This window comes from Apodemus sylvaticus, chromosome 5, assembly GCF_947179515.1.
Source record: "Apodemus sylvaticus chromosome 5, mApoSyl1.1, whole genome shotgun sequence".
NCBI lineage: Eukaryota > Metazoa > Chordata > Mammalia > Rodentia > Muridae > Apodemus > Apodemus sylvaticus.
Window position 1 is genome coordinate 152,815,177 of NC_067476.1, and position 14,862 is coordinate 152,830,038.

General features: G+C 50.4%; 1 protein-coding gene across 2 annotated transcripts in view; it reads right to left on the reverse strand.

Moving 5' to 3' along the window:
- The window catches only part of Ptgis (prostaglandin I2 synthase), a 51,223-nt gene extending 37,922 nt beyond the window's left edge, over positions 1–13,301 (reverse strand). The window contains exons 1-2 of one of the 2 annotated variants that reach the window (XM_052184343.1): positions 13,237–13,301; positions 12,580–12,813 (exon numbers count right to left, since the gene is read on the reverse strand). Coding sequence is in view for 1 of the 2 variants with exons in the window: in XM_052184342.1 (XP_052040302.1) it covers positions 3,084–3,160 (77 nt within the window). In the remaining variant the exon portion in view is untranslated. Of the gene's footprint in view, positions 1–3,083; positions 3,327–12,579; positions 12,814–13,236 lie in introns of those variants that run through there. The other variant, XM_052184342.1, reaches the window with a different exon arrangement.
- Positions 13,302–14,862: the final 1,561 nt, after the last annotated feature.

Here is a 14,862-nt window from a genome sequence, read left to right on the forward strand (position 1 = left end):
CACACAGCCTGACGGTTCACACAGCCTGACAGTCCACACAGCCTGACGGTTCACACAGCCTGACAGTCCACACAGCCTGACGGTTCACACAGCCTGACAGTCCACACAGCCTGATGGTTCACACAGCCTGACAGTCCACACAGCGTGACAGTCCACACAGCCTGACAGTCCACCCTGAGCCTGACGGTTCACACAGCCTGACAGTCCACCCTGAGCCTGACGGTTCACACAGCCTGACAGTCCACCCTGAGCCTGACAATGAAAGCATGGATCCCTCGATGCATGCCGTGATGGGGCCTGGCCCATTTCCTCAAAGAACTGAGCTCATAGCAATCAAAACATAACCATGAGGTTTGTTGCCATCTTGCCCAGTGACCTATCAGGATGGAGGCAACAGTGTGACTTGGTTGCCATCTTGAAGAGTGACATCATCAAGATGGTGAGGGCCATGGACCAACCACATGGCATGAACTAAGACGGCCGTGCCCCTAAGCCTTCCTGGTACCACTGAGACCTCAGAGGATCATGGCACCCCCAGAAGTTCCTACAGCACAGGCATTCAGTTCCACATCCAAATTCTCTTCTGGTTTTGCATCTTCACCTAATTCGGTCATGGAAATGGGAGTTCCAGGGGAGATGCCAACACCGACCCTGCTGCCAGGAAGGTCCACAGGCTTTTCAAGGAATGACAGCAGCCCACCTCGGAGGAGTTTTTGAAAGTCTGGCATATTGTTTTATATGATGTCTTGATTGGTTTTTAGAGGGGACTTAGTGTTTCCCCAGCCTTGCTCCGAGCATTAGCCAAACATCATTTGGAAATGACTAATGTGCCAGGTGGTGGTGATGCGCGCCTGTTGATACAGAGGCAGGTGGATTCCTGAGTTTGAGGCCAGCCTGGTCCACAGAGTGAGTTCCAGGACAGCCAGGGCTACACAGAGAAACCCTGTCTCAAAAAAAATCAAATCCAAAAAACCAAAAAAAAAAAAAAAAAAAAAAAAAAAACCCCAAAAAAAAGAGGAAATGACTGACGTGGCCAGACCTGGGAAGCTCATGTGAATTTACAGCAGGCCAGGGCTGTGTCTTGGAAAAATACAGAAGGTCAGAAGCAAGATAGACAGTCAGGTGCTAGCCAAGCTGCTGCCAGCCAGGCTTGGGTCATGGCGCAGCCTTTTCAAGAAAGAAATCACCTGGCTAGATTTTATTTCCTACTTTGTCTCCGTTTCTCGGTGCAACAGTAAGATTTTCGTTTCTAACACCCGCACACATAAAAATCGGTTTCATCCCAAGTTAAAAGAGCTCTCAGATTGTCAGTCAAGAAGTCAGCTCAAACCGCACTGCTGGGTGTGTGTGTGGGGGGGGGGGGTTATTCATCCTCCCCTGCCATTACACGCATCCGTAATCATCGTCATCATCTTCATTGTCACCATCATCATCTCATCGCTTTAGACACTGAGAACTGGGACAGAGGACACTAACTTGCCCCACAGGCAGGGACCTTCCCCGCTGGGAGAATGACCAGAGCTCAGATGTCCTACCTCACGGGGTCCACCCTCTTCCTTGCTGTTGTATCTACCCCAGGGCGTAGCACAGCAGACAAAGCAAAGCACCCTTTGTGAAACACAAAAATCTGTACAAGCAGGACCAGCCAGATGGCTCAGAGGGTAAAGGTGTCTGGCAGCAAACCTGCTGGCCTGAGTCGGATCCCCAGGACCCACGTGGTGAGAACCAATGCCAGTAAGTCGTCCTCTGACCTCCACCCGAGCCCCATGGTGCACACACATCCACACACACTAAAACAAATACATATAAATTTTAAGAAAGAATGCTCTCACAACAACCAGAAAACCCACGGGTGAAGGGATGGAGAAGCCCAGGAGTACCTGCCTGGAACATGAACAGATGTCATCTCTAACATCTGGCGGGAGAAAGGAAACTTTGGAAACCAAAAACACAGATCTGGTGCAGAGAGAGCCGGCAGCTAAAGAGCCCAGCTAAAGACATTGCAACAGGAATGGCTTTTGAATTTTTGTTCCCTCCTTTTGGGGCCCCGATAAGCAAATCCATGGTTTTAACTTTCACCTGGAAGCGTGCCTGGACTGAGGCGGCTGCTGGAAAACGCAGCTCACACATTGTTTAAAAACTCAAGTTCTCGGTGTTTCTGGGCTTTTCGGGCCCTCTAATGTAAACAGGCAGCAGAACTGCCCTGGGTTACCGGAGCTGGAGTCTGCGGAGGAGAGCAGCTCTTGAAACATCTGGGGATGTGGGGCGGGAAGCCCAGGCCCTAGAAGCTCACTGAGAAGACTGACGGACCTCCAGAGTCTGAAACTCAGCTCCAACCAAGGACCAGTGCTGGCTTTTACAGGAGATAAACATCCTACAAGAATATAGGATGTGAGCCTCCGGGGATTGGAAGCAGGAGGGAAGTCTATAACATTTGCCACTTCTCTGAAACTCTCAAACTAGTCTGAAGTAGTGTGTGTGTGTCTGGGGCGGGAGGGGGGCTGGTTTTTGTTTGTTTTGGTGTTTTTTTTTTTTTAATCTGGAAAGTTCCGCCCAAACCGAGCAACAGGAAAGGCCTGAGGAAGGGAGAAGGAGAGTCAGTCGGGGCGAGAAGGTTCTTGCTTGGTTTAAGTCAAGTGTATTCTGGTTCTGTGGGATGCAAATTAAAATTTAAATACCTTACACAAAGACCTAAGGCTGGCCAGGCGAACACCCCAGGATAAAGAGAAGCTTTTGGTTTTTCTCCTAAATGGCAGAGTTGCCACATCGCCCTACACTTTTTAAGGACCAAGGATCTGGTTCAACTCCACCCAAGTTTCTCCGCTGGCAGGTGTGTCCTGGATCCCATATTGGACCTTCATCCATCACTGGGAATCCCTCGATCAGTATGACCCCGTCCGGGCATCATGGCCAGTCCCCAGCCTCAGCGTTCCCACCCGGGACTGAGCCACAGTAAGTCTAGGAGTCTAGGGCGCGGGGACACCAGGCAAGCTGCAGAGTATCAACTCTGTCCGGGTCCCACGTCACCGACCCTCAGTTTCACCTGGCGTCCTTTCCGCGCCCTGAGTCCCGGGGATACTCACCGCGCGCGCCGGCGGCTCAGCAGCAGCAGCAACAGTAATAGCACGGCCAGGAGGCCGAGCAGAGCGGCCCAGGACATGGCTCGAGGGTGCGCGGCTGACGGGTGGCAACAGGTCACCGCCACCAACACCGGACGGCAAGATCCTCAGCCCGGTCAGCCCCAAAGGCCCCCACTCTAGGGGTCCGACTGGAGAACGTGGGACGGAGAGGGAGGAGCGGGAAGGGAGGGGTGGCCCGGCTGCGGCAGAGGGGAGGAGAGGGGATTGGGGGAGGCGGGCCCCTGGTGGTGATGGGAGGGGGCCGAAAGGAGGAGACTGGACCAGAGCGACTAGCGGTTCCCGCCACATTCCTACAAGCCACGGTTCCCAGCCCATCCCCCACGCCGGCCTTGTCCCTCACCGGGAACTAAAGCCTCTCCAGACTGCCCCAAGCCCACAGACCTGACTGTGGTGGCGATCGCAAGCTCGCAAGCTGCTTCACACACACACACACACACACACACACACACACACACACACACACACACCACTTAACACTCTGGAAGGGCTTAGCCTAGAGGAGTGTTTCTTTCGAAGACCAATGGTCAGGGCTACACTTATCCCAGAGCCGCAGATGTGTCTGCCAAGAAAGGGAGATTGTCAGACCTTCTCCCAGGTGTTATGAAAAGGAGGGGCTGGACCCTTCACCCCAGTCCTGATACTTGTTCCCCCTGTAGGTCCCCATCTGCTCCTCCCATTCCCCAACTTGTTACCCCAGCTGGACCTCTGGCTTCTGAAGTCAGCCTCCCCAAAGTACCAGACCTGAGCCTGCCTACCAGGCCTGTGACCCCAACACTTGGAAGGTGGAGGCAGGAGGATGGGGAGGAGTGTAAGGCCAGCTTTGGCTACACAGTGAGTTGGAAACCAGTCTGAGCTCCATAGAACCCAGCCTCTCTCTCTCTCTCTCTCTCTCTCTCTCTCTCTCTCTCTCTCTCTCTCCTCTCTCTCTCCTTTCTCTGTCTCTCTCTCTCTCTCTCTCTCTCTCTGTCTCTCTGTCTCTTTCTCTCTCTCTCTCTCTCTCACACACACACACACACACATACTCCCTACCAGAACCTTCCCTATACCTGCCCAGAGCCTACCGTGACTCCTTGTCTCTCAGAACACAGCCACATTCCTACATGGTCCCTTGGAACAAGCACGTTTGCTGAGGCTACCCTTACCAGTGACCCTTGTCCTCTGCTCTCTGGTCACACTGCCCAAAAGAGCAAGCTGATAGCCTGAGACTCAGGCCCAAAGCCCACTACTTTGGTTTCTCTGTATTTCTGAAGAAATCAGGGGAAAGAGGCTACAACCTGTTCTCTCTCACCATGACTAAGGCAGGTCTTAACATTTATAGACACCATGAGACAGAGATTGGAGGTTAAGCAGATGGATAGATTCAGCCATGGACATTTTGCCAGTCCTCTGCTTTCCAGGAGGGTGACTGGCGCCCCAGGTTGACCCTGTTACCTGGGCTCATGTCAGCATGAGGGTCTGTTATATATTCACAAGTCAAGCTGACAGACGCCACCACATTGTCCATTCCTCTGTCTGGATGAACATGAGATGCCACGCCACCTGTTGGACCCACGTGGACGTTTCTGAGCCGTGTCCCTGTCAGGAGCTGAGAGGAAGCTGACCAGCAGCCTGGGTGGGAAGAGCGCTTGCTTCCGCCCAAGCTCCCCGCCGCAGATGGGAGGAGCTGGCACACGGCAGCCTGCTCTTTGCTGCGTGTCTGTGGTCCAGGCAGATTTGGCCTCTCGCCCTGTGTCTTTGGGGCTTTAGTTTAGTCCCTTGTCTTAGTGCCGTTTCTGAGCACAGTGCTGCTTAGTGGCCCCTCCTGCAGGGTCTTCTCACTCGGTCTGATCTCATACAGAGAGGAGGAGAGAGTGCCCGAAGCCTGCTTTCTTGACCAAAATGAAGCATGCGAGAAGCTAATGCCACGCCCTGTAATCCTATGGGGGCCATTCTCATCCAAACCAGGATCCAAGCTCAGGATTCCCCAGCCTGGAGGATGTTGCCTGGGTCTTCCCATATCAGCTAAGTTAGGCAGTCTCTCATAGTCACAGCTACAGGTTAACCCACTATAGAAGCCCCCTCATGCTCTCTTCCCAGGTTGTGTCAACTTGGCACGATAACCATCACGCACAGTAATCCACAGAGATTTGTGTTTTAGGGTTGTAACCATCAGAAGATACAAAGTTTAAAAACAAAACAAACAAACAAACAAATAAAAACCTGCTCCAAGACAACCAAAGAAGGCTGAAGACTTTCGGGCTGCATCAGGAGTCCTTTGGGCGATCAGTGTTTAATCCTCTAAGCTATTAGAGCAGCGTGCTTGTAATGCAAGCACTTAGGCACATCTGCTTTGTCAGTGCTCAAAAAGGAAGATGCTGTCTCAGCGGAGTGATGCATGCCTTTAATCCCCGCACTAGAGGCAGAAGCAAGTGGACCTCTCTGAGTTGGAAGCCAGCCTGGTCTACAGAGCAAGTTCCAGGCCACCCAAGGGTACATAGAGGCCACCCACAGCAAGTTCATACATGTGTGTGTATATGTGTGTGTGTGTGTGTGTGTATACATCATGGCACATGTGTAATGAAGCACACATTTAAGTTTCTTGCAACCATGTAAACCAGTGGTTCTCAACTTGTGGGCTGAGACTCCTTTGGGGGTCAAATGACCCTTTCACAGGGGTCTCATATCAGATATCCTGCATAATATCAGGTACTTATATTATGATTCATAACAGTAGCAAAATTACATTTCTGAAGTAGCAATGAAAGTAATTTTATAGGGAGGGGTTCACCACAAACGAGGAACTGTACTGAAGGGTCAGAGCATTAGGAAGGGTGATGACCGCTGATATAAACCTTTAAAAAGCTAGACAACAAAATCTTTACACTGCTAGAAAAGGATGTTATCCTGGAAATCTGAAGGCCTGGATGTTGTGTTTTCTTTTTCTGTTGCTGTGATGAAAATGTCCCAACAAAGGCAGCTTGAGGGGGGGAGGGTTTGTCCTGATTGACAGACAGCTCAAGAGTCTATCATGAGGACTAGGAGAGCAAGAACTTGAAGCTCACCACATCTCATCTTCACTCAGGAGATGGAAAGTGGTGAGCACTTGCTGCCACTCAGTTCCCCTCACCATTTCTATCCACGTAGAGTCAGGATCCCGCCTAGGGAATAGTGCTGCCCACAGTGGACATGGCTCCTTAACTAATGCCGTTAAGACAACTGCCGGTGGATTCATCACCCAGGTGATTCTAAGCTCTGTCCGGGTGGCAGTCAGCCTTAACCATTTCACCACATTTGTGAAATATTCCTCTTTAAAACACTTTTCTTCTTTCAAAAATTTGGTTGGAATAAGAAAACTCATTGTTTGGAGACAAGGTTTCTCCATGTAGCCCTGGCTATCCTGGAACTCACCCTGGAGACCAGGCTGGCCTGGAACTCAGCGATTCACCAGCCTCTGCCTCCTGAGTACTGGGATTAAAGGCATGTGCCACCACGCCCAGCAGAATTAGGTCTTTTCTGATATTTGGGGCAGTTAAGTTGGTTCAGCTGCTAAAAGCACTTGTGGTTGAGTCTGGTGACTTGAATTCAATCCTCAGAACCGTCTTGGTGAAGGACAGAAGCAACAGCTGCAGATGTCCTCTGATCACCACAAGACAGCCGTGGGTAACGTGCACCAGTATGCATACCTCCCACATACATTGACGATCAATAAAATAGAAATTTAAAAAAAAGTGACTTCTAGTGTTCTGTATCAATAACAATTACAAAGCTCTTTTGGATTTCACTTCATAACTAAACTTAGTAAGTGGCTCCTGGCAGCTTCAAAGATATTACTTGGCTAATTAACATGTCTGTGAAATCACATCTTATTCCAATATGACACAGGAAAAGTCTAAGGGTTTATTTGGTTTTGGATTTTTATTTTGTCTCTGAATCTTTTTTGTGTGAGCGTGTGAGCATGTATGTGTGTCTCTATATGTGTGTATCTGTACATCTGCGTGTGTGTGTTTAGACACACATCAGAGGTTAAAGTTGAAGCAGGCCTCCACACATCATATGAGTACACGTGTATGAGAAAGGGTGTGGATTTTGCACATGAGTGCAGTACCCAAGATGGCCAAAAGAGAGTGCTAGATCCCCTGGGGGTATTACAGGCATATGTGAGTCACCTGAGGTAGGTCCTGGAACCCAACCTCTCTGCAAGAGTGGCACACACTATCAAACACTAAGCCATCTCTTGGCTTACACTTACACACAGGTACATGTACACGTACACACGAAAATAAAAATATTTAATAAAAAGAATCTTTAACATAGACAGCTATGATCTTTTTTCATGAATTTCTTTGCATGTGAGTGCAGTGCCCACAGGGACCAGAAGAGGGCACCAGGAACTCTACAGCTAGAGTTACAGGGACTCATGTGGGGTCCCATATGGGTACTAGGAGGTCTAATTGGGCCATCTGCAAAAGCACTTATATCTTCTGCCCTGCATTCTTTTATTTTAAATTACAGCATGTATCTGGAGCTCAGAGAACAACCTGTAGAAGTTGGTTCTCTTGTTCAACCATGTGGGTCCCTGGTACTGAACTCAAGTCCTCATGTTTGACAACAAGTGTCTTAATCTGTTGAGCCATTTTGCCAGCCCAGTATTGGTGATCTTCTAGGCAGTCCTTCCTTCCTAAAATCTATCTAACAATTATAAGCCTGAAAAATAAACTCACAGCAAGAACACAATAGCAATGTTGACGACCATCATTTAGGTGGATTTGATCTCCTCTCCACAATTATGCACCAAGCTACTTGTACATCTGAGGATGCTCATGTGTAGCAGCCTCCTTATATCAAGACGATGTCACAATGCAATTACATTTGGATCTCCCCAATGTATTTCAAATAATGCATTTTAATTAGCATAAAATATTTTATAGCCTCTTTTTGTGTGTGTCCTTTGGCTTCTTCGTAAGAAAATAAATGTAAATTTAATTTCTTTATTTCTTTTTTAGAATCTAATTTAGAAAAATTTTGTTATCAATATCCTTATACCAATACAAAACTTCTCTCCTTTTTTCTTTACTTTTTTTCTTTTTTCTTTTCTTTGTGTGTGTGTGAGTGTGTGTGTGTGTGTCTGTCTGTCTGTCTGTTTGAGACAGGGTTTCTCTGTGTAGTCCTGGCTGTCCTGGAACTCACTCTCTAGACCTGGCTAGCCTCAAACTCAGAAATCCACATGCCTCTGCCTCCCAAGTGCTGGGATTAACGTCATGTAATACAAGAAATCTTAACCTAGGACTTTTCACCTGCAGCGGCAGCATGTCTCAGCTGGGAAAGGGGCTTGCTGCCGAATCTAAGGTCCGTGGCTCAATCCCTGAAACCACGTGGTAGGAGCAGAGAGCTGATTCCCACAAGCTGCCCTCTGACCTTTTCATGTGTTCAGTGGCATGTGAGCCCCACCCCCACCTCCAATATATGGTTTTAAAATGGTGTTCAAATTAAAATGCAAGTAGACAGCTTTCCGGGAATTTTGGCTTTCTGGATCTTTATCCAACAACAATGGTACCCCAGATCTAAGTATCATCATCCCCCATGCCTCAGACAACTGACACAGTTAAGACCGTAAGGGTTCAAACCATTTCTTCTCCTCAAATGTGGAAATAAAAGATTAAAACAGGCCGGGCAGTGGTGGTGCCTTTAATCCCAGCATTTGGGAGGCAGAGGCAGGCAGATTTCTGAATTCGAGGCTAGCCTGGTCTAAAGAGTGAGTTCCAGGACAGCCAGGCCAGAGAAACCCTGTCTCAAAAAAACAAAACAAAACAAGATTAGAATCCAAGTCGGGTGTGATGGTGCACACCTTTAATCCCACCACTTGAGAGAAAAAGGCAGACAAACCTAAGTTTGAGGCCAGCCTGGTCTAGAGAGCCTAGGGAGCACTAGGATATTCAAGGCTACGTAGTGAGACTTTGTACCCCCCCCAAAAAAAAAACAAAAATAAAACAAAACAGAGAAATCCTGTCTCAAAAAACAAATGAAACAAAACAAATATTAAAATTAAACTAACTCACTCACAATCTGGACAGCAGGGCAGTGTAGAAGAGCAGACTCAGATGGGCCCCGGGCTCAGCTCCACAAGGCCCAGGCCAGGCTACAGTGCCCAGCAGTGCCAGAGCAGCCAGCAGATGTTCCCGCAGACCGCAGACCGGGCAAGGCCTCTTGCAAACAAAACCTGACCTGAGCGCCCCTGTTACATAGCCAAGCAACTCCTCAGCCCGAGCCTCAGTGACAGGCGTCTCCAAGGCCCCTGGCTTCTTTCAAAACATCTTTACAAACTAGTGCCAGCACAAAACAAAACCAGGCCCCAACCCCGGCATTCACCAGGGACACTCCAGATCATAGCACCAACTAGCAAGCACGCTTCCAGAAAAAGACCGGACGGAATCTAAGGTCTCACCCTCTATCTGCCGTGCAGCACTCACCCATGCAGTACCCATGGCCTCCTGAGAGCCACCCTCAGGAAACTGCACCTAAACTGCACACAGCCACTTTCCTCTAGCGAAAATGTTTCCAGCCATCAAGGTCCACAACCTGCTGCCTCAGTTTCTCTATGTTCCCACAGAAATCAGGATCCATGAGATGATTTAAGAACTTAATCCCTCCCCATGTACCCATGACAACCTTATAATCTATAGAAACCCTTGGGACAAAAGCCAGAAGATGCATAGATTTAGCAGTGAGACTCTCATCTTGGTCCTTGGTGTGTGCGGGACTTAAGGCAGCTGTCCTGCGTTCAGTCCATTGGCAGCATGGAGAACCTGTTGCGTCTTTACAAGTTGCACTGTCATAATCTCACACTGACCCTAGGGCCTTTGCTTGCTACTCCCTGGCTCCAGAACTTTCTCCCTTGAGAGCTTTTCCCAGCTCACCTCCTGTGCCATGTCCCCAAGCCTCCGCATGACTGTTCCCTCCTCAGAGAAGCACCTGACTGTCCTAACTCATTCCTGTTGCTGTGATTAAAAAACAAACAACATGAGAAGCTGGGAGTGGTGACTCATGAAGATCTCTGTGAGTTTGAGCCTAGCCTGGTCTACATAGTAAGTTCTAGGACAGCTGGTCTATGTAGGGAGAGCCTGGTCTCAAAACAAAACAAGAGAAAAAAAAAATCACCCTGACCAAGTCAGTCAGAAAGTGAGAGAGAGAGAGAGAGAGGGGGGGGGGGACACACACACGCTCACCATTCAGCTTCCTCTGCTCTTGCAGTGCAAGGCCCTCTCCTTAGACAGCAGCCCCTCCCACTTTCAAGGTGGCTCTTGTCCCGTCAGTTAAGGTCATCAAGGCAAGCGCCCAAGGCAGGCCCAAAGGCCAGCCTGGTCTAGACATCCTCTCATTGAAACTCTTCCTGGATGCTTCTAGATTACATCCAACTGACACTTAAAAGCAACCATTAGCCTGATGTCAGTCTGACACCATCGCTGAATACTTACTGGTGCCTCTCCCTGTGGCTGCTCCCTGTGGCTGTGCACGCAAGCGCGTGCACACACAAACACACACACACACACACCTGTTTCCCAGACGCTCTTGTTTATGCATGCTGTCTGTCAGCTGCTGAAGCCAACAGGCCCCGAGAGGCTGTGCATAGGCCTTGGAGATGCCCCTCCAGAACGCCCACTCGGGGAAGCTCAGAGCCACCGACTGGCCGGCCAGTTGCCACATTTGTTGCCACAGCAGGACAGTGGTACATCACAGGCTGAGGGCTATCAGGCTCCAGTTGTGGCCATTTGGAAGAGCTAACAGGTGTGCATGTGGCACATGCCTTTAATCCCAGAACTTCAGAGGACAGCATTCCGAGGTCCTCCCCAGCTACATGGTGGGTTTGAGGCTAGCCTGGACTACTGAAGATTCTGTTTCAGAGCTGTGAGATGACTGGTTAAAAGCCTTTGTTGATTTTGCAGCGGACTTCGGTTCCATTCCCGACACTCATGGCTGCAGTCATCTGTAACTCCCTAACTAAACATCTGTAACTGTAGTCCCAGGAGATCTAACTCCCTCTTTTAGCCTCCATGCACTTGGTGCACATACATGTATGCAGGTACAGCACTTTCACACACAAAGTAAAATAAAATAAATTTTTGTTTTGTTTTGTTTCAAGACAGGGTTTCTCTCTGTAGCCCTGGCTGTCCTGGAACTCACTCTGTAGACCAGGCTGGCCTCAAACTTAGAAATCTGCCTGCCTCTGCCTTCCAAGTGCTGGGATTAAAGTTGTGTGCCACCACTGCCCGGCATAAAATCAAATCCTAAAGCACTCAGGAAAACAAACTCCCCCTGCCTCTCAAAATTCCTTCCCCTCCCCCACACACCCCTCTCCTACCCCTATGTCCTTCCCCCTCCCCTTCCTCTCCACCCTTCGCTCCCCACACTCTTCACAACTACATCTCTCACCCTGACACCTCTTACCCCCCAGCCCCCCACCCTGATGAGGGGTTTAAGGAATCTGCTGAGGGCCTGACAGGTGGTATTGCTTCAAACAGGAAGGTGAGGCCTCTCCAGAAGGTGACCTCCGGCCTGTGGTGCCAGGGTGACCAGGGTAACTAGGGTGGTCAGGGTTGCCAGGGTGACCAGGGTGGTTAGTCAGGGTGACCAGGGTGGCCATGGTGACCAGGGTGGCCATGGTGACCAGGGTGGTCAGGGTGACCAGGGTGGCCAGGGTGGTCAGGTGGCCAAGGTGGCCAGGGTGACCAGGGTAACAAGGATGATGAGGATGGCCAGTGTGACCAAGGTGACCAGGGTGGCCATGGTGACCAGGGTGGCCATAGTGACCAGGGTAGAATAAAGGATCAATGACCCCAGGCTAGTCCCTCACCTGCCCTGAGCCTCAAATGCCTGAAGTTGTATAGCTGGGACCAGGGGCAGAGGGAGATGCCAGTAATGGTCTAACCTTGGCATGGGACAGGGGCAGGGGCAGGGGCAGGTAGGGCTGCTCAGTGGCAAAAGGTCTAATAAATTAACAAATTAATCCTGCTAACCCCAGGCAAAAGGTCTAAATCTAATAATTTAACAAATTAATCCTGCTAACCCCAGCGTGGAAGCCTTCTTCTGGGGTCTGAAGCCCTGTGTCCCGCAGGCTCTCAGTTGGTAACAAGCTCCCGCACTTCCCTGGAAAAGTCTGTGAATCCAGATGTTCCCTCTCCACAGCAGGCTGACAGCTGGATGAGTCTCTCCTTCCTGGGGCTGCTCAGTCACAAGGAAGTGTCAGGACACAACCCTTCAAACAACTGGCTCTGCCTGGGAACACACAGCCCCTTGCTCCACCCCCCAGGACTCTGTCTGCTTCATGTCTGTGGCCTGAAGCCTACAAACTGGGAAAACACCACACATCGCTCTCTTCAAAGCTGAAAACCGGCCCATCTGAGTTACCCTGGCTTCAACTGGTAGTTTAGGACGTCTGGACGTTTCTGGCCCATTTAACTCTCACCTTTAACCTTTAAGTGGGTGCTGTCATTATCCCCAGTCTTCCTGTGGTGAACTCAAAACTCAGAGAAGGTCAGTATCTTGCCCAAGGCCACACAGCCTGTCCTGCAATAGGCTGGCAGATGGGATCGTGATGTCCTTTCTGTTCGTGCTCACTTGGCCCTGCTATGAACACAGGCCTCGGGCCTCCATCCTTGGTTTGTGCTGTTTGTGGCCTGGATACCTCCTCTTCCGTTTTCTGTGGGTAAAAACATCAGCTATAGGAACAGGTGTGTGATCAGAACCCCATCAGTCAGAACCGGAAGAGCTGCACCACGCACTAAGACAGCAGTGTACCTGTAGCTTTCTGCTGCTGCAATGAAAACTTCTGAGATGCTAACGCACAAGACAGAGGAGGATCCTTGCAGCCTCATGGCTGCAGAGGCGTCAGCTCTGGTGACAATGGGTCTGTGACATGGTGGGAGCTGGCGACTGAAGGGGTCTGCTCTTAGCACCCAAGGAGCAGAGGGTTGGGAGGCTAGGGGTCACAGTGCCCCCCGCTTCTAGTTCCCATCACTTCTGAGAGGTCCATCCATGGACTTATGAGTCTACTCCTGGATGATGAATCTATTGCTGAAGTTAGCTGCCCACTCCTTGATCCAGCCATCTTCCCAAAGCTTACCTCTGAATACCATATGGGGACCACACCTTCAGTGCATAAGCCAGGATACATTTCACCTCCAAACTAGAACGGAATGCACTTGAGAGGAAGCCAGAAGATGCTGGGAGAAAGGGAGAGAGGAGGGGGAGGAGAGCAGTGGGGGAGGAGGAAAGAGAAAGGGAGAGTGGAGAGAGGAAGGGAAGCGGTGCAGAAGGGGAGGGAGAAGGAGAGTGGAGAGAGAGGGAGGAGGGGAGCAGAGGGGGAGAGGGAAAGGAAGGAGGAGGAGGATGGCCAGATACAGGGAGTTCCAAGGAACCAGAGGACTCCCGCCTCCCTCTCCGAGCACCAGGACTGACGCCCAGTGCTAAGGGGAGCCATGGTCTCTGCACAGTAGACCCCAAGGAGGGAGCCCCAAGAAGGCCCTGAGGGCTGCACCGGTGTCCCTCTCATCTCCTCAAAGGACATGCCTCCACTCACAAGTGCTAAGGGGTGAGGTGACAATAGGGGTGAGACCCGCCCTGGAGAGGTCATGGCCAGGGTGGGGGGCAGGGAAACTGGATGGATGGTGTCCCATCCCGAACAACGCAGCTTCTCAGTTCCGGCCTCCAGCTGAGTAGAGAGACAGGCCCTTACGCCCAGGTCTCCTGACTTCAGAGAAGCCAGAAATAGCTGCTCAAATGATTTCAAAACACAGGACAGCCAACAACATATATCTGTCTCCTAGTTTGATCCCCGGAGTCTAGCTGTGCCAAGGGCTTGTGTTCTGGAACAATCTGTAGCTGTCTGCAACAGAACCAAGCCCGAGGTGCTGTGAGGATGAGTGGCAGATAGACCCACGGTGGCCTAGCGTGACCGACAGGACCTCAGTTATGGACACTTAGTGACAGCAAGACCAAGTGCCTTGCACAGAAACCGTGGGGACAGAGATGATGTCATCCTTGCTGCAGAGTGCTGGTTTGTCTGCTGACACGGGTGGGGGTGGGGCGTATGCCTGGTCTTGGCTCGAGGAGTGTGAGCTCCCCCAACCTCCCCCCCCCCCCCGGCTTTTCCTTACAGCTGTAAGAAGCATCATCACTCCAGCTCCGTCCCAGAGGTCAGGACTCAGGTCGCGAGTTGGTCTAGCTGATGCTTGCCGGTGAGCTGGCTCAGCACCGGATGAAAGCTAATGTGCGAGCCTGACAACCCAGCTCCAATCCCTGGACCTCACGGCAGAAGGAGAAAACTGCTGGGCGGTGGTGGCGCACGCCTGTGATCCCAGCACTCTGGGAGGCAGAGGTAGGTGGATTTCTGAGTTCGAGGTCAGCCTGGTCTACAGAGTGAGTTCCAGGACAGCCAGGGCTACACAGAGAAACCCTGTCTCCAAAAAACCAAATCCAAAAAATAAAATAAAATAAAATAAAATAAAAATAAAAAAATTAAATTAGAAGAAAACTGACTCCCAGAAGGTGTCTTCTGTCTTCTATGTAGCCATGTAGGGCACTCACATGACAGACAGATAGACACACACACACACAGACACATACACACACACACACACACACACATATACACAAATAATAAATAAAATAGAAAGGGCAAAGTATTCATAACTATCCTCACCAGGGACCTAGTCTCTAGCACCCTGCCAATCTCTCTATTAGGACCAGG